The 15,242-nt window shown below is 35.2% G+C and overlaps 1 protein-coding gene across 2 annotated transcripts in view; it reads right to left on the bottom strand.

Annotated features, from left to right (window-relative positions):
* Positions 1-15,242, bottom strand: part of LOC150102042 (zinc finger CCHC domain-containing protein 8-like) — a 183,861-nt gene that overhangs the window by 81,346 nt on the left and 87,273 nt on the right. For both annotated transcript variants that reach the window (XM_090400361.1, XM_090400360.1), the window contains exons 6-8: positions 5,435-5,557; positions 5,277-5,330; positions 3,089-3,237 (exon numbers count right to left, since the gene is read on the bottom strand). In XM_090400361.1, coding sequence (XP_090256487.1) covers positions 3,089-3,237; positions 5,277-5,330; positions 5,435-5,557 — 326 coding nt within the window. The remainder of the gene's footprint in view (positions 1-3,088; positions 3,238-5,276; positions 5,331-5,434; positions 5,558-15,242) is intronic.

Below are 15,242 nucleotides of genomic sequence, written 5' to 3'. Positions count from 1 at the left end.
CCTGGCTTCCAGTTCTGCTGCACTTAGATTAGCTTTTCTATGAGTGTAAAATACTCTTGACATCTTACTTTTACCTCCAGTTCTTGTAATGATGATCTTGGTAAGTATCCTACAATTCCAAACATGTAACATTTAATGCCTACTTCAAAAATCCAAAAATCTTGTCCAAATTGGATATAAAAAAGTCTTCCAGTCCTGATGACATTTCTTTGGATGCTCTGAAAATTTGCAATCTAGAATTGATTCTTGTTTTATATCATCATTTTATTTTCTCCTATTCTGTTAGCATTGGTCCTGTAGCTTGAAAATTAATCAATATTCCATCTATTCCTAAGAAGGACAACAAATTTTACCATCAAATTACCATTCAAAATTTGATATGACATGTTAAAGATACCAAACTATTTTAAACCTGGTTTTACTCCATTTCCCAAGTAAGCAAACAGACAAACAAGTCAAGTTTGCGCCTGCAAGTGTTGCAAGTCTAGCTGACTCTGCACGTAGTGCAAGACAAGGCAACTCACGTAAAAGTAGAATAAGCTCTGATCACTAATCTTAATATTTACCCTTAATACATCTCCTCCAGGAGATGGGCTTTGCATTAAGGGTAAATATTAAGATTAGTGATCAGAGCTTATTCTACTTTTACCATGAGTTGCCTCGGTCTTGCACTACGTGCAGGGTCAGCTAGACTTGCAACACTTGCAGGCGAAAACTTGACTTGTTTGTCTGTTTGCTTGCTTACTTGGGAAATGGAATAAAACCAGGTTTAAAATAGCTTGGTATCTTTAACATTTATTATACCCAAGGTAAAATACTTTCTACATTGATTATGACATGTTGAAACTTCATTCAATTTTACAGAATACCTTTAGTGACTGTCATGCAACATCACATGCTTCTCAACATCCAAATAAAGTAATGGAAATATTCATTAAGTCAACTTCCCAACTAATAAATAATCACTATTACACCAACAATCAACATGGAATCTTCTTACTCATGTGAACTACCTTTGGACAAATTATCATTATTATTATTAAAAAGGTATCTTCATGAAGTCAGAAGACCCATGATAACCATCATTCACACAATATCTATTATACCTCTCAAGGTTATTCACTGCCAGACGTTCACAACCATCTCTGGCAATCTGTCCTACTCATTCACCATTCTCCAAGCAAAAAATAAATAAAAATCTAGTTTGCACTTCCTTATTAACAAGTTTCTTGCACAATTTCCAGGGGTGACCCCCAGTTATCTCTCTACTCATCATATATGGAAAAATTTCATGACAATTTTACAGAACACCTTTAGTGACTGCCTATGCAGCCTACACATCATGTGTTCCTTAACATCCAAACAATCCTTTGAACTATTTTGCCAAGTTTTGCAATAAAGTCTCTGTACTTCAGTTCTCTGTCCATCATTACCATAGAAAAGATTGGAGAATCTCCAGTTGTTCTTGATATTTCTGAAGCACTGATTTTTTGAAGAAGCCAAGGCCTGTTAAGTAAGCTTCTATTGTACAGTCTGTTTTCTGAATTCTACAACAGCGGTTGCCAGTTTTCTCTTCACACCTTATGTGCAATGGTGAATGAATCATTATTCTCAAACTTTACAATTAAAGCTATGATTCCATGGTGTTCTTTCACTTACTCTCTGCCTTCTATGTATCAGCAACTTTCTCTAGATTTTTCTCCAGACTGTATATTGTCTGCTTCGTAAATTCTGCAACAACCAATAACTCTGGTTGTTGCAAAAAAAACCCAACAACTAAATTCTGCAACTCCACTTTCTCATTTGACAAGCCTTTGAACCAGCTTCTAGAATATCATTTAAATGTTATTCTAGAAGCTGGTTCAGAGATTAATTAAAGCTGATTGATGATCCTTGGAAGTTTATTTTTCACTTGGTTAGACTATAATAAATTTAGTTTAATCCTTTATCCAAGTGTAAGCAAACAAAGTTTGCACCTGAAAATATCTTCAGGACTTCAGGTAGTGCAACACCAGGCAACTACGAGCAACTTTGTTTGCTTACATTTGGATAAAGGATTAAACTAAATTTATTATAGTCTAACCAAGTGAAAAATAAATTTCCAACATCTTTCTCTAAATCCAGAATAATTCAATAATAAGGTAGTACACCTGTTGGCAACTCCTATATGTAAATATAACCTCTCCTATTGCTTCTGCCTTAGTATCTCCACGTTTGGGTCTGCCTCTCACTGACGAGACCTCAATAAAAGTTGAAACCGGTCTGGGTAGTGGCCCTTCCCTTAATGCATAGCAGTATTGATGATCCATTTTTCACCAGTTCACTTGAACTTCTTTCACACAAATATTCAATTCCTGCTGCTTGCATTTGCCACAAACATTTCCACAATCAGTGTTCATCAGAGTTGTTACTGATAACTCCTTCACTCTTCTCTAAATGTGCAGCAGCTATTCAGCATTTCTTAACAGTTCAACTTAAAACTTAAGATATTTTCCCTTTGTTCATTTCTTCTTTTTAGTGATGTGTTTTCTCCCCTCTTTCTTACACATTTTCTAAAGAACACAGTCTACAGGTCTTCAAGCAAAATGCTAACAAGTTTGTTTTTATCCTCCTGAACATTCTACCCATTCATTACTATAGGCTGAACAACCTTTTATTTATGATATTATTCTTCTTATTCCTTTCTTCCTCTTTTACCTTGTGGTGTTGAGGATTTTCTATTCATTTAACCGTAGCTGTATCGCGAGGATAGGGTGATAAGCCCCATGTCTCCCGGGATATCCTATGTCTGTAGATGCGTATTCATGGGCCGGTTTGCCTGTTGTGGGGGACAAAAAATATGCGTTTCCAAGTGGAAAAAAAACCCTACCTCCGTATGACACTAGCTAACGCACTTTTAGTCGAAAGAGACCAGATAAAGGTTCTTCACATCACTGACGAGAATCGAGCCCAGGTCTTTCTGACCAAAGGGCTTTGTCTATGTGATTGAGCTATGGAGGCTCATGAGATTAATAATTCAGATAAAATTACTGAAATATCTTAAAAATGCACTTCAGAAAAGCTATGTTCAGAAACAAAATAACATTACCTTTTCCTTCTGAATCATATACAGTAATTCCTGAATTTTCTACTTCTGCTTCTTTCATCCAGCCTGGTGGGTAGCCTAATATTCTCATATTATAAATGTATAATGGAACTTGATTTGGCTTTAAATTGAGTGCTTCACGAAGGGCATTACTAAAAACAAAAAATCAACAAGAAAAACTGCACACTCAATCAAAATTGTTCATATTGTTTAAAAGTTAAGTAAATTCAATTATCTTATAAAAAGGTGATAGAAGAAAATGTTCAGAATTTTTATCTTTTTTTTTTTTACAATTATTCAACAAAATAGAAGGAATATCATATATGTTATGGACATGATCCGTCTTGCTCTCTGCTACACTTCTCTATGATACTAGGTTCAGTCCTTGGAGGCAAAAAAATTCTCAGTATGCAGTCTCAACTTTAACTAAATATTGTCCAAACAAGAAGTAAGATTGTCACTCATTCCATTAACTGGAATGAGTGACAATTGGATGGCATCAGGTCCAGATTATATCCTGAAGCTCTATCTCTAGCTTCTTGATTTTTTTTTCCCTTTCTTTCTTGAATCCTACTACTGCAAACAGTCCCTTTTTCTTTTTTTTTCTGCAGCACCTGTTTTTCAATGACCAGTTTCATGCCATATCTGTGCAGAAAAGCATGAATGAACTCACCTAGTTGCTGAAAACAGAAGTCAGAAATGGTCCCCTCCCCATTTCTAGAATGCAAAGCAGACTGCACCTTCAAAATTCCATGTTCTCAACTTGACCTCTTAATGGGACCAGAAGTGCTATTTCATGTGGGACGATCCACTGATTTGAAATGTAGTAGGTTCATTTTTCATAATAGATAATAATCTGTTTTATGAAACATTAGTCCTGAAGAATGGTAAGCAGTTCTCTATGATAATAAAAGTGTGTGTGTGGTATGCCATTCTTCAGGAGTGCTATACAACACTCGTGTTGGAGCAGCCCGGTTTCACTGGACTCCTCCAACTAGACAATGTCAGAATTTTTAACCAATTAAAGGAGACAAATGCATGCCCTTGTGCAGTTAAGATTTAAAAACATTGCTTCATTAATGAAACAGCAACTCACTGAATTTTGATTTTCTTTGTTTGTTTAGATAAATAAATTCAGGCCATGGCAACCTGGTACACTAAAAAATTCTATCTAGCTCACAAAGGAAGTGAAAGCTGTTTTTCTTTTTAGTTCCTGCAAAATAATGTTTTTAATTATACAATATTATATAAAGTCTTTAAATAACATCTGTGTCTTATTTGTAGCGTAAACATCTGTAAGATAAAGATGTGTGCAATTAATGATAAAGTAGCAAGCAGGGTTGATGACAAACAAGTATGTGTGACTGGTGATAATATAGTGACAGTGAATGATAGCAAAAAAGGATGTAAGATTTGAGGGCTCAGTTAGTGAAGATCGGAGCAGATGCAGAGTGAAATGAAGAGAACTGATATGTACAGAAGATATATTCTTCATTCTTCTGTATAAAAGATATATACAGAAGAATGAAGAAGGCAGAAACAAATGATCTTGGTATGAAAAAAGTAATGAAATACTTGCGAGTGGTGTTGTAAGGTGATTCAATTATTAGAGGTGTAGTAAACAAGAAGATGCACAAAGTTCACTTTCCTCGAGGTAAAATTAACAGAGTGATCGAGGCGTTGGGTGTGAGGAGCGAGCAAGCAAAGGAGGTGGTGGTGGTAGGGACAAATGGCTTGACTGGGAACAAGGAGAATGTAAGGCTGGATATCAAGAGATTGTTGAGAAGGATAAAAGATAATAGCATGACAGTAAAGGTAATCAGCATGTTGTCCAAGTATGAGAGTGATGAGATGAAGCAGAGAGCAAGAATTATGAATGATATATTAGCAGAAATGTGCAAAGAGAAAGGAGTGCAGTTTGTTAATGTGTGGAATGAGTTTGAAAGAAGAATTGACTCTTTTCGTACTCATCTTTTCTATTTGGCAAAGCATTTCTTGATCAACTATGTTTTGAAGCACTATTTGTACGTACAAATTTATTGTATATACAAATAGTGATTTGTATACAAATTTGTATATACATATTTATTAGACTCCCACAATGAGTCCCTTGACTCCATGGAAGTGACTAAATAATAATAATTATTATTATACTCAAAAATAAATACCATCTATAATTTAAAAAATATACCTGATATAACCAGGTGCTCCACGTTTTGAATGATCTTCATCTTCGTGATAACGGCTAGTTAAAAAAACATGATTGGCTATATTATATTATACTTATTACTACTTATTTATGTAATTAGCATTTAATAACATGTTAAAGGAAACAAAAATCAAACAAACTTGGTACGCTGGTTGCTCAATAATTGTTTGCGGTTCTGTGTAATCCTCTGCCTGTCCAGTTTCTCTGGGCATTTCTGCATGTGATGTGGTCCAAGACAGTTGAAACAAGTCAAAGTTAGAACTCTGAAAAACCAAAAATATATATTATCTAAAAATACTAAAATAACTAAAAATATATATATAATCATACATAAAAATATCTTTACTATAATTTTTAATTAAGGGATTTAGCAAGAATTATTTATAGGTAGGGACTGAAAAAAGATGTGCTAGCACATCAGTCATTCAATATCTTGCTATGACAGCCTGCATCAATTACCATGATTGCCTGATATGTCACATGCACATGTTCAATTTAAAAATTTTTATTTGCATTATGGCTAATTTTTTACTGTAACTACCAGTGTTGCAGTTTCTCAACTTTTAGGTTGGAGATGGATTTCAGGATTTCATTGCCTGGTGTGAGACTACCACCATGCTTATTGAAGTCATGAAATGGCTTGGAAAATACATGTTTGAGTTTCTAATAAGGTTTTCACATCATATAAAAAATAAATTAAAAAATATAAATAAACAAACTTTAAAAAATAAAAAGCTTAGCTCGCCCCACACTGACTATAATTGTAACATAAAAAACTACTTATATATTAGTGTATTTATCAATCTATGAGACATAAAAAAAAAGAAAAATAAATTTACAGAAAACATCCATTTTATCAGATGCATGACCATTTATTAATTATCTACTAACACTTATAGCTCGACTATAATCATCAGACAAAAACATATCCTGTTATGGTTAGGTACCAAGAGATGGCAGCGCCAGTCTCTTCATTAGTTGCTGCTTATAATTAGTGATAGTCTTGAGACAACTATCTCTAATTGGCTGCCAGTGGAGACTGAACTTCCCACTCAATCTCCAGAAGCTAGATAGGAGTAAAAAGGCCTCGCCTACTCCTTATAACAGAACACTTATAGCACATATTGAATTGATCTTTTATGAAAAATCAAACATATCTTCTGTGCCATGCCAAGGTCGTAAAATGCTGATGGTAAAAACATTCAAAATCATCATTAAAAACTTTCAATAAAATAAAACCAATGGAACAACATATGCATTAGCTATATTAGAGAATTTTCTGAATTCAGAATGGTTCCAAAGCATTTGTCAGACAGGGATCAGTTGCCACTGAGACTTGTGGTAACTAAGGAAATAATCAAAAAATATTTAGGTTATGTTTTAGAATAAAGATATTATATATTCTAGGGGAAAAAAAAACAGAATTCTTCCTTAATGTTCTGTATATTACCTCACCAAATACAAAAAAAAAAATTATAATAATAATAAATAAACTATATACGTAGCAAAACTAGCTGGTTTAACTATCTATATTATCATGACCTATTAAATCCAGTGTTATCATCTGTCATTTGTTTCTTGGTCAAAAAATCTACATGCTCATCAAAAAATCAAAAAATAAAATATAAATAAGATAATTACTGCTGTACACGGTGCATCTATTTTTAGGTTACACTTAATGCTTAATGTTATTCTCGCTAAAAGAATAACATGATACATGCATATTCTATCCTCTTATTGGTTGTATTCCATTATGAAAAAAAATTATTTACTTTTTTTTCATAATGGAATAATTTGATTACTAATAATCAAAAAACAGGTTTTTGACAAGTATTTCCCTAATAGGTGCAATAAGTGAGGGGTGGGGGGGAAAGAAATACGACAATGTGACATAAAACTGGCTTGTAAATAAATTAATGATTAAACTGACTCTTTGTTCATTAACCAAAAATTCTCACTCATCATGGATGTGTTCTTTTTCAAGCCTTGTTTTTATATAAGGTGTATATATAAATATACACGATGTATAGTCCCTTATAATTCACTGTCAATCCTGTGTTGACAGCTGATGCTGACGTTATGTTTTTCTTTTCAATGTGATACTCATTTTTAGCTTGCTTAATAGTAGGTGGTGGAAATTTTCTATTAAAATTCCCTGTATACTCCATCATATCCTAAACCCATCTGAATATATTATCAAACAATAATGTAACTTTTTGTATTCTTCTCATGTGTTCTTTCTATGTGAATTTATCCATAAGACTGCTGCTGTAACTTTATGGTTTGTGGACATGAATGTAACAGTTAAATGGCCTTTACAGAGTTCTGATCTCAACCCTACGAAACAGCTGGAGGATGAACTGGAGTGTCGGGTGAGGTCAAGAGACATCCACCCCACAACAACCCAGGACCTCTTTACATGCCTATAGGAAGAATGGTCCAAAACTCCCATTGATTGCTATTGTATGCTTGTGGAAAGTATGCCCCATAGGATTGCTGCAATGATTGCAGTGAAAGGAGGTCCTACATCTTATTAAAGTGGGCGCCATGGTAGTTTGTTCTTCAGACTGCAGTGTCCATTGTCCATGACTTATTTTTAACAGTTATTAACACACCGAACAACTTTTATCAAAAGATATTTTAACTGTTTATATTTTGCTGAATTTCAAATCATCATCATCATCATCAGAGCACAACACAACTTGTATACACAACAGTGAGTAAGTAAAACAGTTTCACTTACTCACTGTCATGTATACAAGCTGTGTTGTGCTCTGATGATGCGGATTTGAAATTCAGCAAAATATAAGTAGTTAACAAAACATCTTTTGATAAAAATTGTTTGGTGTCGTTACTGCCGTTAAAAATAAGTCATGAATAACTGTCAACACCTAAGCTTATCCATTAGAGTGTCCATTGTCTTCTTTACAAGCAGTGTATATTTGTAGGATTGAACATATGAAGATGAAAGACACAAACATTCATGCCCTAGGCAGGACCACATTCCTTATTGAGGCACTTTGTCTCATTTTGACCATTGTCATCATTAGTTACTGAATTAAAGTATTCATTTACAGTTTTTGTGGGTGTTTCTTTCACATCTCATATCACTGCTTTTAACTGAGTTATCATGATGTTTCTCTTTGTTCCTTAATTATGGAAAACCAGTCTATTCCAGCAAGTCCCTGCAAGTTCACTATAGTTAAAGTCAACTGTATTTCTTGAAGAATTAAAAAAAAGGAAACATAAATGCATTTTTCAATTAAAAAGAAATAGAAGAAATGATGTGAAAATAATTATTTTCATATAAATTTCTTTGCCCAAGAATCAAAAGAGATATCCTGAGCATAAATTTAAAAATGAAATAAAGAAACGGGCAAACATAACTGAGGATACAACAATGTGGATGTGTTGGTAAATTAAATAATGTAGAGCAGCCGGGTCTAATCTGTGCAAATGTGTTATTAAAGTGACATTTCTCATAGAGGTTATTTTATTCCATAAGATTTATTTGATTTAGGACAATGCAGCAAGGGGTTTCACAACTCTTTTTGTAAAGGTACGAGAAAATTGTTCTTATGTAGGATTTCAGTCTTCTGAAAAATCCGGTGTTTGAAGAAGTTGGCATCTTTTTACCAATCCAAATTATTCTGGCTCACAGAATTTACTTTATTATTATTATGACATTCTTCTTCGTGATGAACGAATAGATTTTTTTTTTTTAATGTATTTCCCACCCATGAAAGAAGCTTTTTAGAAACTTCCAGTACATCCATACTATGGGTGGATTAAGGGTTTTTTTTTTCTATTTTTATAAATTTTATGTATTTTTTGCATTTTCATTTATTTTTTATGTAATCCATATAACCTTGTTCTAGAAACCAAACATGGAACCTTTTTCAAGCCATTTTAGGACTCCATTTAGCAGGGCAGTTATCTCACACTGAGGAATGAATTTATCTTGTACTTAAAGACAATCATAAACACCCATACCCATGGAAAGATTCTAACCTGCGACCTTTGAATGGAGAGTGGATATGCTAACAACTCAGCCAACCAGGCTAGCTAGTTTGGCTGAAATATAAACTACAGGTGTAAGGAATTTGAGACACCAATGGAGAAAATCCGTCCTCTGCTGATCCTAGAAAGAAGGCAACTCTGTTAAGGGGAGAAGGACATGTGAATAGACCAAATTATACTGGAGATGAATTCAGATATACCTAATTTAACATGCAGGATAGTGATTTAGTTAGCACCCTCCGGCAAAACTAAACAGAAAAACTCTATAACTGTGGCTTTCTTGATGAATGACTTGTTGAAATCATCAGACTGAAGGATGGATTTAATATATTGTATTTCTTGTATTAACAATGACTTAGTCGAGTGATGGAAACGTGTTTGAAGGATGAGAGTTTGATAGTGATGGTGGTGAGACAGAGAATGAATATAATAATAACAGGGAAATTTTATTAGTCACAAGAGAAAATTATACAACTAGTTTTGCCACACCTACATTCTGATGTCTTCTTAAGGGCTTAAAATAGGAGAAATAAGGAAAGCAATTGATTTTAAAAAAACAAATAAACCATCAAGACTGCGGAGTAATGCATGGTGTGCATCAGATGTCTCTTTGGAGTGTATATAGATGATTGTTGGAGAAATTAAAATGTAATGTATTAAGAGATCTAATTAGTGATTTCCAGACATCATTCAGGAAGAGGCCTTGGTTTCGAGGGAGCCATATGAGTGAATGCTGTGAATTCTTAATTTGGTGAAAAAAAATTTTCTTCAGAGAAAAAAAAAAAAAGGGCATGGTAGCTGTATCCCAGTCAACAGCTTAATTTATCATTGACATATGATGAACTAGGCTAGACTTTTCTTCTCTTTTATGATCAACATCATTTATGTTCTCTTTCTCACTTCAAACCTTCAGTTTTTCTGACCTATGCAGACTAGACCAAAGGAACACACGATCCCATAAATGCTTGGATGTGTGGAAAGGGGAATACTGTCCTTTGAGAGTCTTAAAGGCTATGAACTCTTTGGACTGGCTTCTATGCAACTTGAAAACATTATGAGTAGGGCAGCTATATGTACTACAGTTCTAACAATGTAGAAAGGGGAAAAAAAATTCAACTTGGGACAGCCATGTTAAGAGAACAATTTTTCATGAAGAGGATAGCATTAGTCCATCAGATCTATTTATAGTTTTACAGCTTTGTTCAAACATTCTAGTGAGAAATAGCTCTTATATAGGACTTCGGTCTTCTAAGAATCCTGTATTTGGAAACTGCATGTTCTGCAAGTCTGCTCATGGAATTTAATGTAGTTTTGATATTCTTCATAATGAACAGTAATATCATTTTGATATTTCTTATAATGAACAGTAATATCATTTTGATATTTCTTATAATGAACAGTTGAAGATATACCAGTTTGGTTAAAGCAGTAAAAACTGCATGTACGAAGTTGATTGACACCAGGGTAGAGAGAGATCATTGGGGGAAATCTGTCCTTCACTGAGCCTAGAAAGGAAACAGTTTTATTAACAGGGCAGATCATTTGAATGCCAGCAAACCTGAGTATATTCACGTGTTCAGATATGCTTTTAACATATAGGATGGTGATACAGTTGACATCCTGCTGAGAAGTGGAAATGGAAAAAATATAGCTATTGAAGAATAATGTGTTGAAACCTAATATGACAGGAAGGTGGATTTGATACATACAGCAGTACCTTGTATTGCGAGTAACTAGGTCTGCGAGTGTTTTGCAAGATGAGCAAAAATTTTTAATAAATTTTAACTTGATAAATGAGCGAGGTCTTGCAATACGAGTACAGTATTACCTATACGCTTTGTCTGCCAAGTGTCACGTGATCACAAGCCACTCGGGATTGTGGGTAATCGTCTCATATGCTCGGTCTGTCAGCATATCTCATTTGTATAGTCAACATTCGTGCTAGCATTGTGACCACATGTGTGTGTGTGCGTAAAGCATTTTTTTATTTTGTATCCAAATGTAGTGACCATTCTTTATTAACTGTATTACGACAATGGCCCCAATGAAGAAAAGGGTTGAAAAGGAAGGTGGTAAGAAGAAGGAGATGATTACGATGGAAGTTAAGAAGGAAATCATCGGGAAGCACGAACAAGGTATGCAAGTGGCCGCCATCGTAAGATTTTATAAGAAGTCTATGCCGACAATTTCCACAATATTAAAGAAGAAAGAAGAACTAAGGGGACTAAATGTAGCAAAAGGAGTCATGAGAGTATCAAAGCTATGGCCACAGATTCTGGAAGATGTAGAAAAGTTGCTTTTGGTGTGGATAAATGAGAAGCAACTAGCAGGTGATACTGTGACCGAGAACTTGATCTGTGAGAAGGCAAAGGCCTTGTATGCCGACCTCGTAAGTAAACTGACAGGTACGTCTACAGAAAATGAAAAAGGTTTCAAGGCAAGCAGGAGATGGTTTGATAACTTTAAGAGTAGAAGTGGCATCCATAGTGTTGTGAGGCACGGAGAGGCTGCGAGTTTGGATGCAAAGGCAGCTGAGGCGTTCGTTGCCGAGTTCCAGAAGCTCGTGGTTTCCGAGTGTTACCTACCGCAGCAAGTTTTTAATTGCGATGAGACAGGGCTTTTTTGGAAAAAGATGCCAAAGAGCTGCATTATAGCAGAAGAGAATGCAATGCTCGGTCACAAACCCATGAAAGATCGTCTCACCCTCTTACGGTGTGCTAATGCAAGCGGTGATTTCAAAGTCAAGCCCCTGCTCGTATATCATTCTGAGAATCCACGAGCCTTCAAGAACTGCAAGGTGCAGAAGAGCTAGTTAAACGTTATGTGGAGGTCCAACAGCAAGGCTTGGGTCACTCGTATCTTGTTCGCTGAGTGGATTAACGAGGTCTTTGGTCCTGCAGTAAAGAAATACCTTTTAGAAAAAAAATTGCCACTGAAAGTCTTGCTGGTTATGGATAATGCTCCTGCTCATCCTCCAGGTCTTGAGGACGACTTACTGGAAGAATTCGAGTTCATTAAGGTCAAGTTCCTTCCTCCCAACACTACTCCATTACTCCAGCACATGGATCAGCAGATCATTTCGAACTTTAAAAAGCTTTACACCAAGGCACTATTTCAGCGATGCTTCGAGGTGACCGAAGGAACTAACCTTACCCTCCGAGAGTTTTAGAAAAATCATTTCCACATCGTAAACTGCATCAAGATCATCGATAAAGCCTGGGATGAGGTCACCAAGAGAACCCTTAATTCTGCTTGGAGAAAACAGGAGCTGCTAGTTGGCGATGAAATTGTGTCCTTGGGGAAGACCATGGGACTGGAGGTGAATGAATGAGAACGACATTCAAGAGCTGGTGGAGGAACATGGCCAGGAGTTTACCACCGACGAACTGATGGATCCACATCGCGAGCAACAGTAAGAAGTTATGGAGGAGATCTCGTCTGAGGAGGAGGAGAAAAAGACAGAGTCAAATGAGATTAGGGAGGTGTGTAAAATGTGGGGAACAGTGCAAAATTTTGTAGAAAAGCACAATCCGAATAAGGATGTGGCAGTGCGAGCAATGAATCGGTTTAACGACAATGCAATGTCATATTTCCGTGAAATCCTCAAAAGGAGGCAAAAGCAAATGTCATTGGGTAGGTTCCTTTGTTAAAGTCGCACAAAAAGAAAAAGAGTCAACAGATAGCAGTGATTCCGTTAGTGACAATGAAAGTCGTCCTACCCAATACAATTACTGTAATATGTAAATGTAATGTAATTAATAAATTCGATTACTTTATGTATAATGATTACTTTTTATAAAAATATAAAAAGGTATACATATATAAGCTTTACGAAGGTATATGTATTTTATATTAATCATTTTTATATGAATATTTTTGAGTTTTGGAACGAATCATCTGAGTTTCCATTATTTCTTATGGGGAAATTCGCTTTGATATACGAGTGCTTTAGATTACAAGCACGTTTCTGGAATGAATTATGCTCGCAAACCAAGGTACCATTGTACTGCATTATTTGATAATGCAGTATATTCAATATATTTCTTACATTAACAATGCATCACTAGTACAAGCTCGATGGATCAGAGTTTTAATGTCACCAGATTATTTAAAATGTATTTACAAAATCCAAAAGTATCATGAATAAACCATCATACTTTTGGATTTTGCTAAGGCTTTTGACAGAATACAGTATGGAAGACTGTTGCATAAATTGGAGAATATGGGTTTCAATTATAAAATATTAGTGTGGAATAAGAGGATGGCTGACTGACAGACATCAAAAAGTGGTATATGGAAGATGTGAGTCTGCAAGATTTAAGGTAACTAGTAGTGTATCATAAGGATCTGTCCTTAGTCCACTGTTATTCAATCTGTACATTAATGATATTGGGAAGGATTTGACAGGCGACATACAGCTATTTGCTGATGATGCAAAGAGAGGTAGTGTAATCAGGAATGCTGTTGATATGCAGCACCTGCAGAATGATTTGAATAAGCTGAAATTGTGAGCATGGGAAAATGGATGTCAGTTCAATGTCAGGAAATGTAAAGTCATGCACTTAGGTGTTAGATATCCAATGTTGTATTATATGGGTGAGATGATATTAGAAGAAACTGATGAGGCCAGGGATCTTGGAATGTTACTAGATAACAAGTTGAAGTTCAAGGGCCACGTAGCAAAGATTGATAATACAACTCAAAAGATAATTGCAATGCTGAAATGGACTTTCACATGTAAAGATAAGGATGCCATTTTTCCTCTTTACAAGGCCTTGATAAGACCTCACTTGGACTATTGTGAGCAGATCTGGTCTCCTGGTTTCAATTGTGATTCTGATATATTGGAGATAGTGCAAAGGAGAGTGTTAAAATGATATCAAGATTGTGGAATACTGATTATGAAGACAGACTGAGAATTTGTAGACTGCAGACACTAGCAAACAGGAGAAAGAGGGGCGATATGATTGAGACTTAAAAATTCTGAAACGGTCATACAGGATTTCAGTTGATGGAATTTTTCATTTTATGGAGGGTGGAAAAAGGAAAATGGGCATCCTTGGAAGCTGAGAATGAAGGCCGCTTAGAAGGGGGTGAGGGCTAGATTTTTCTCTCATAGGGTAGTGCATGATTGGAATGGACTACAATTGGATGTTGTGTGTGCAGGCAGTGTGAATGAATTCAAGAATAAGTATGATAGCTGGTGGGTGTGGTATGTTGCTTCCCTCGATGAGTCCCTGACTCCCTGGAGGTCTCCCTTAATTAATAATAATAATAATAAATTGAATCTAAGGATGAATAGCATTAATCTTAATAAGAAGGTACTCAAGTTTCGATATAGAACTTTAAAGGGTGTAAAGATAACATCCGTGTATCTATGCCCTACTGAATTTGCTTACCATATCAATTGCTCGTTTGATTTAGTTTAAACTAGACACACAAAATAATCATTATATAGTTAGCTGATCCCATACAGCAGTAGCAGAATTTTTAATCCATTAAACTTTTAATCCTACAGTCAAGATTAGAAAGAAAACTCGCAATTTACAGATAAAAAATACTAATGGTGGGTGGCAGATGGCATTGTGTATTGACAGTGGGCAGTACTATTATGTGCAGATGGAAGCTTAAGTAGTGGAGATGGCAGGTTGTGTGGAGCACCTTCTTGTGATGAATCCATGGAAGTGTCATATAACAATATTTTCTTTCTAGATCTCCTTATTCATCAGCCAGGCAGGTGGTTTCAGTTTTCTGTTTCCAGAAGAGAAAAGCCACAATGGGCATTCATTCTAAGTTTACTTATTGCTTTATGACTAAAATACATAATAATAATAGGGAAATTTTATTAGTCATTACATTACACAAGAGAAAATTATACCACCTAGTTAGTTTATGCCACTTCTGCTTGCTTATACCTTTATTCCATTT

The sequence above is a fragment of the Typopeltis vanoorti genome, chromosome 11, assembly GCF_054136105.1.
Source record: "Typopeltis vanoorti isolate ZY-2024b chromosome 11, IOZ_Tvanoo_1.0, whole genome shotgun sequence".
In the NCBI taxonomy this organism is placed as follows: Eukaryota; Metazoa; Arthropoda; class Arachnida; order Uropygi; family Thelyphonidae; genus Typopeltis; species Typopeltis vanoorti.
The sequence above is the reverse complement of the archived record's forward strand: the minus strand, read 5'-3'. Positions and strand labels throughout refer to the sequence as shown.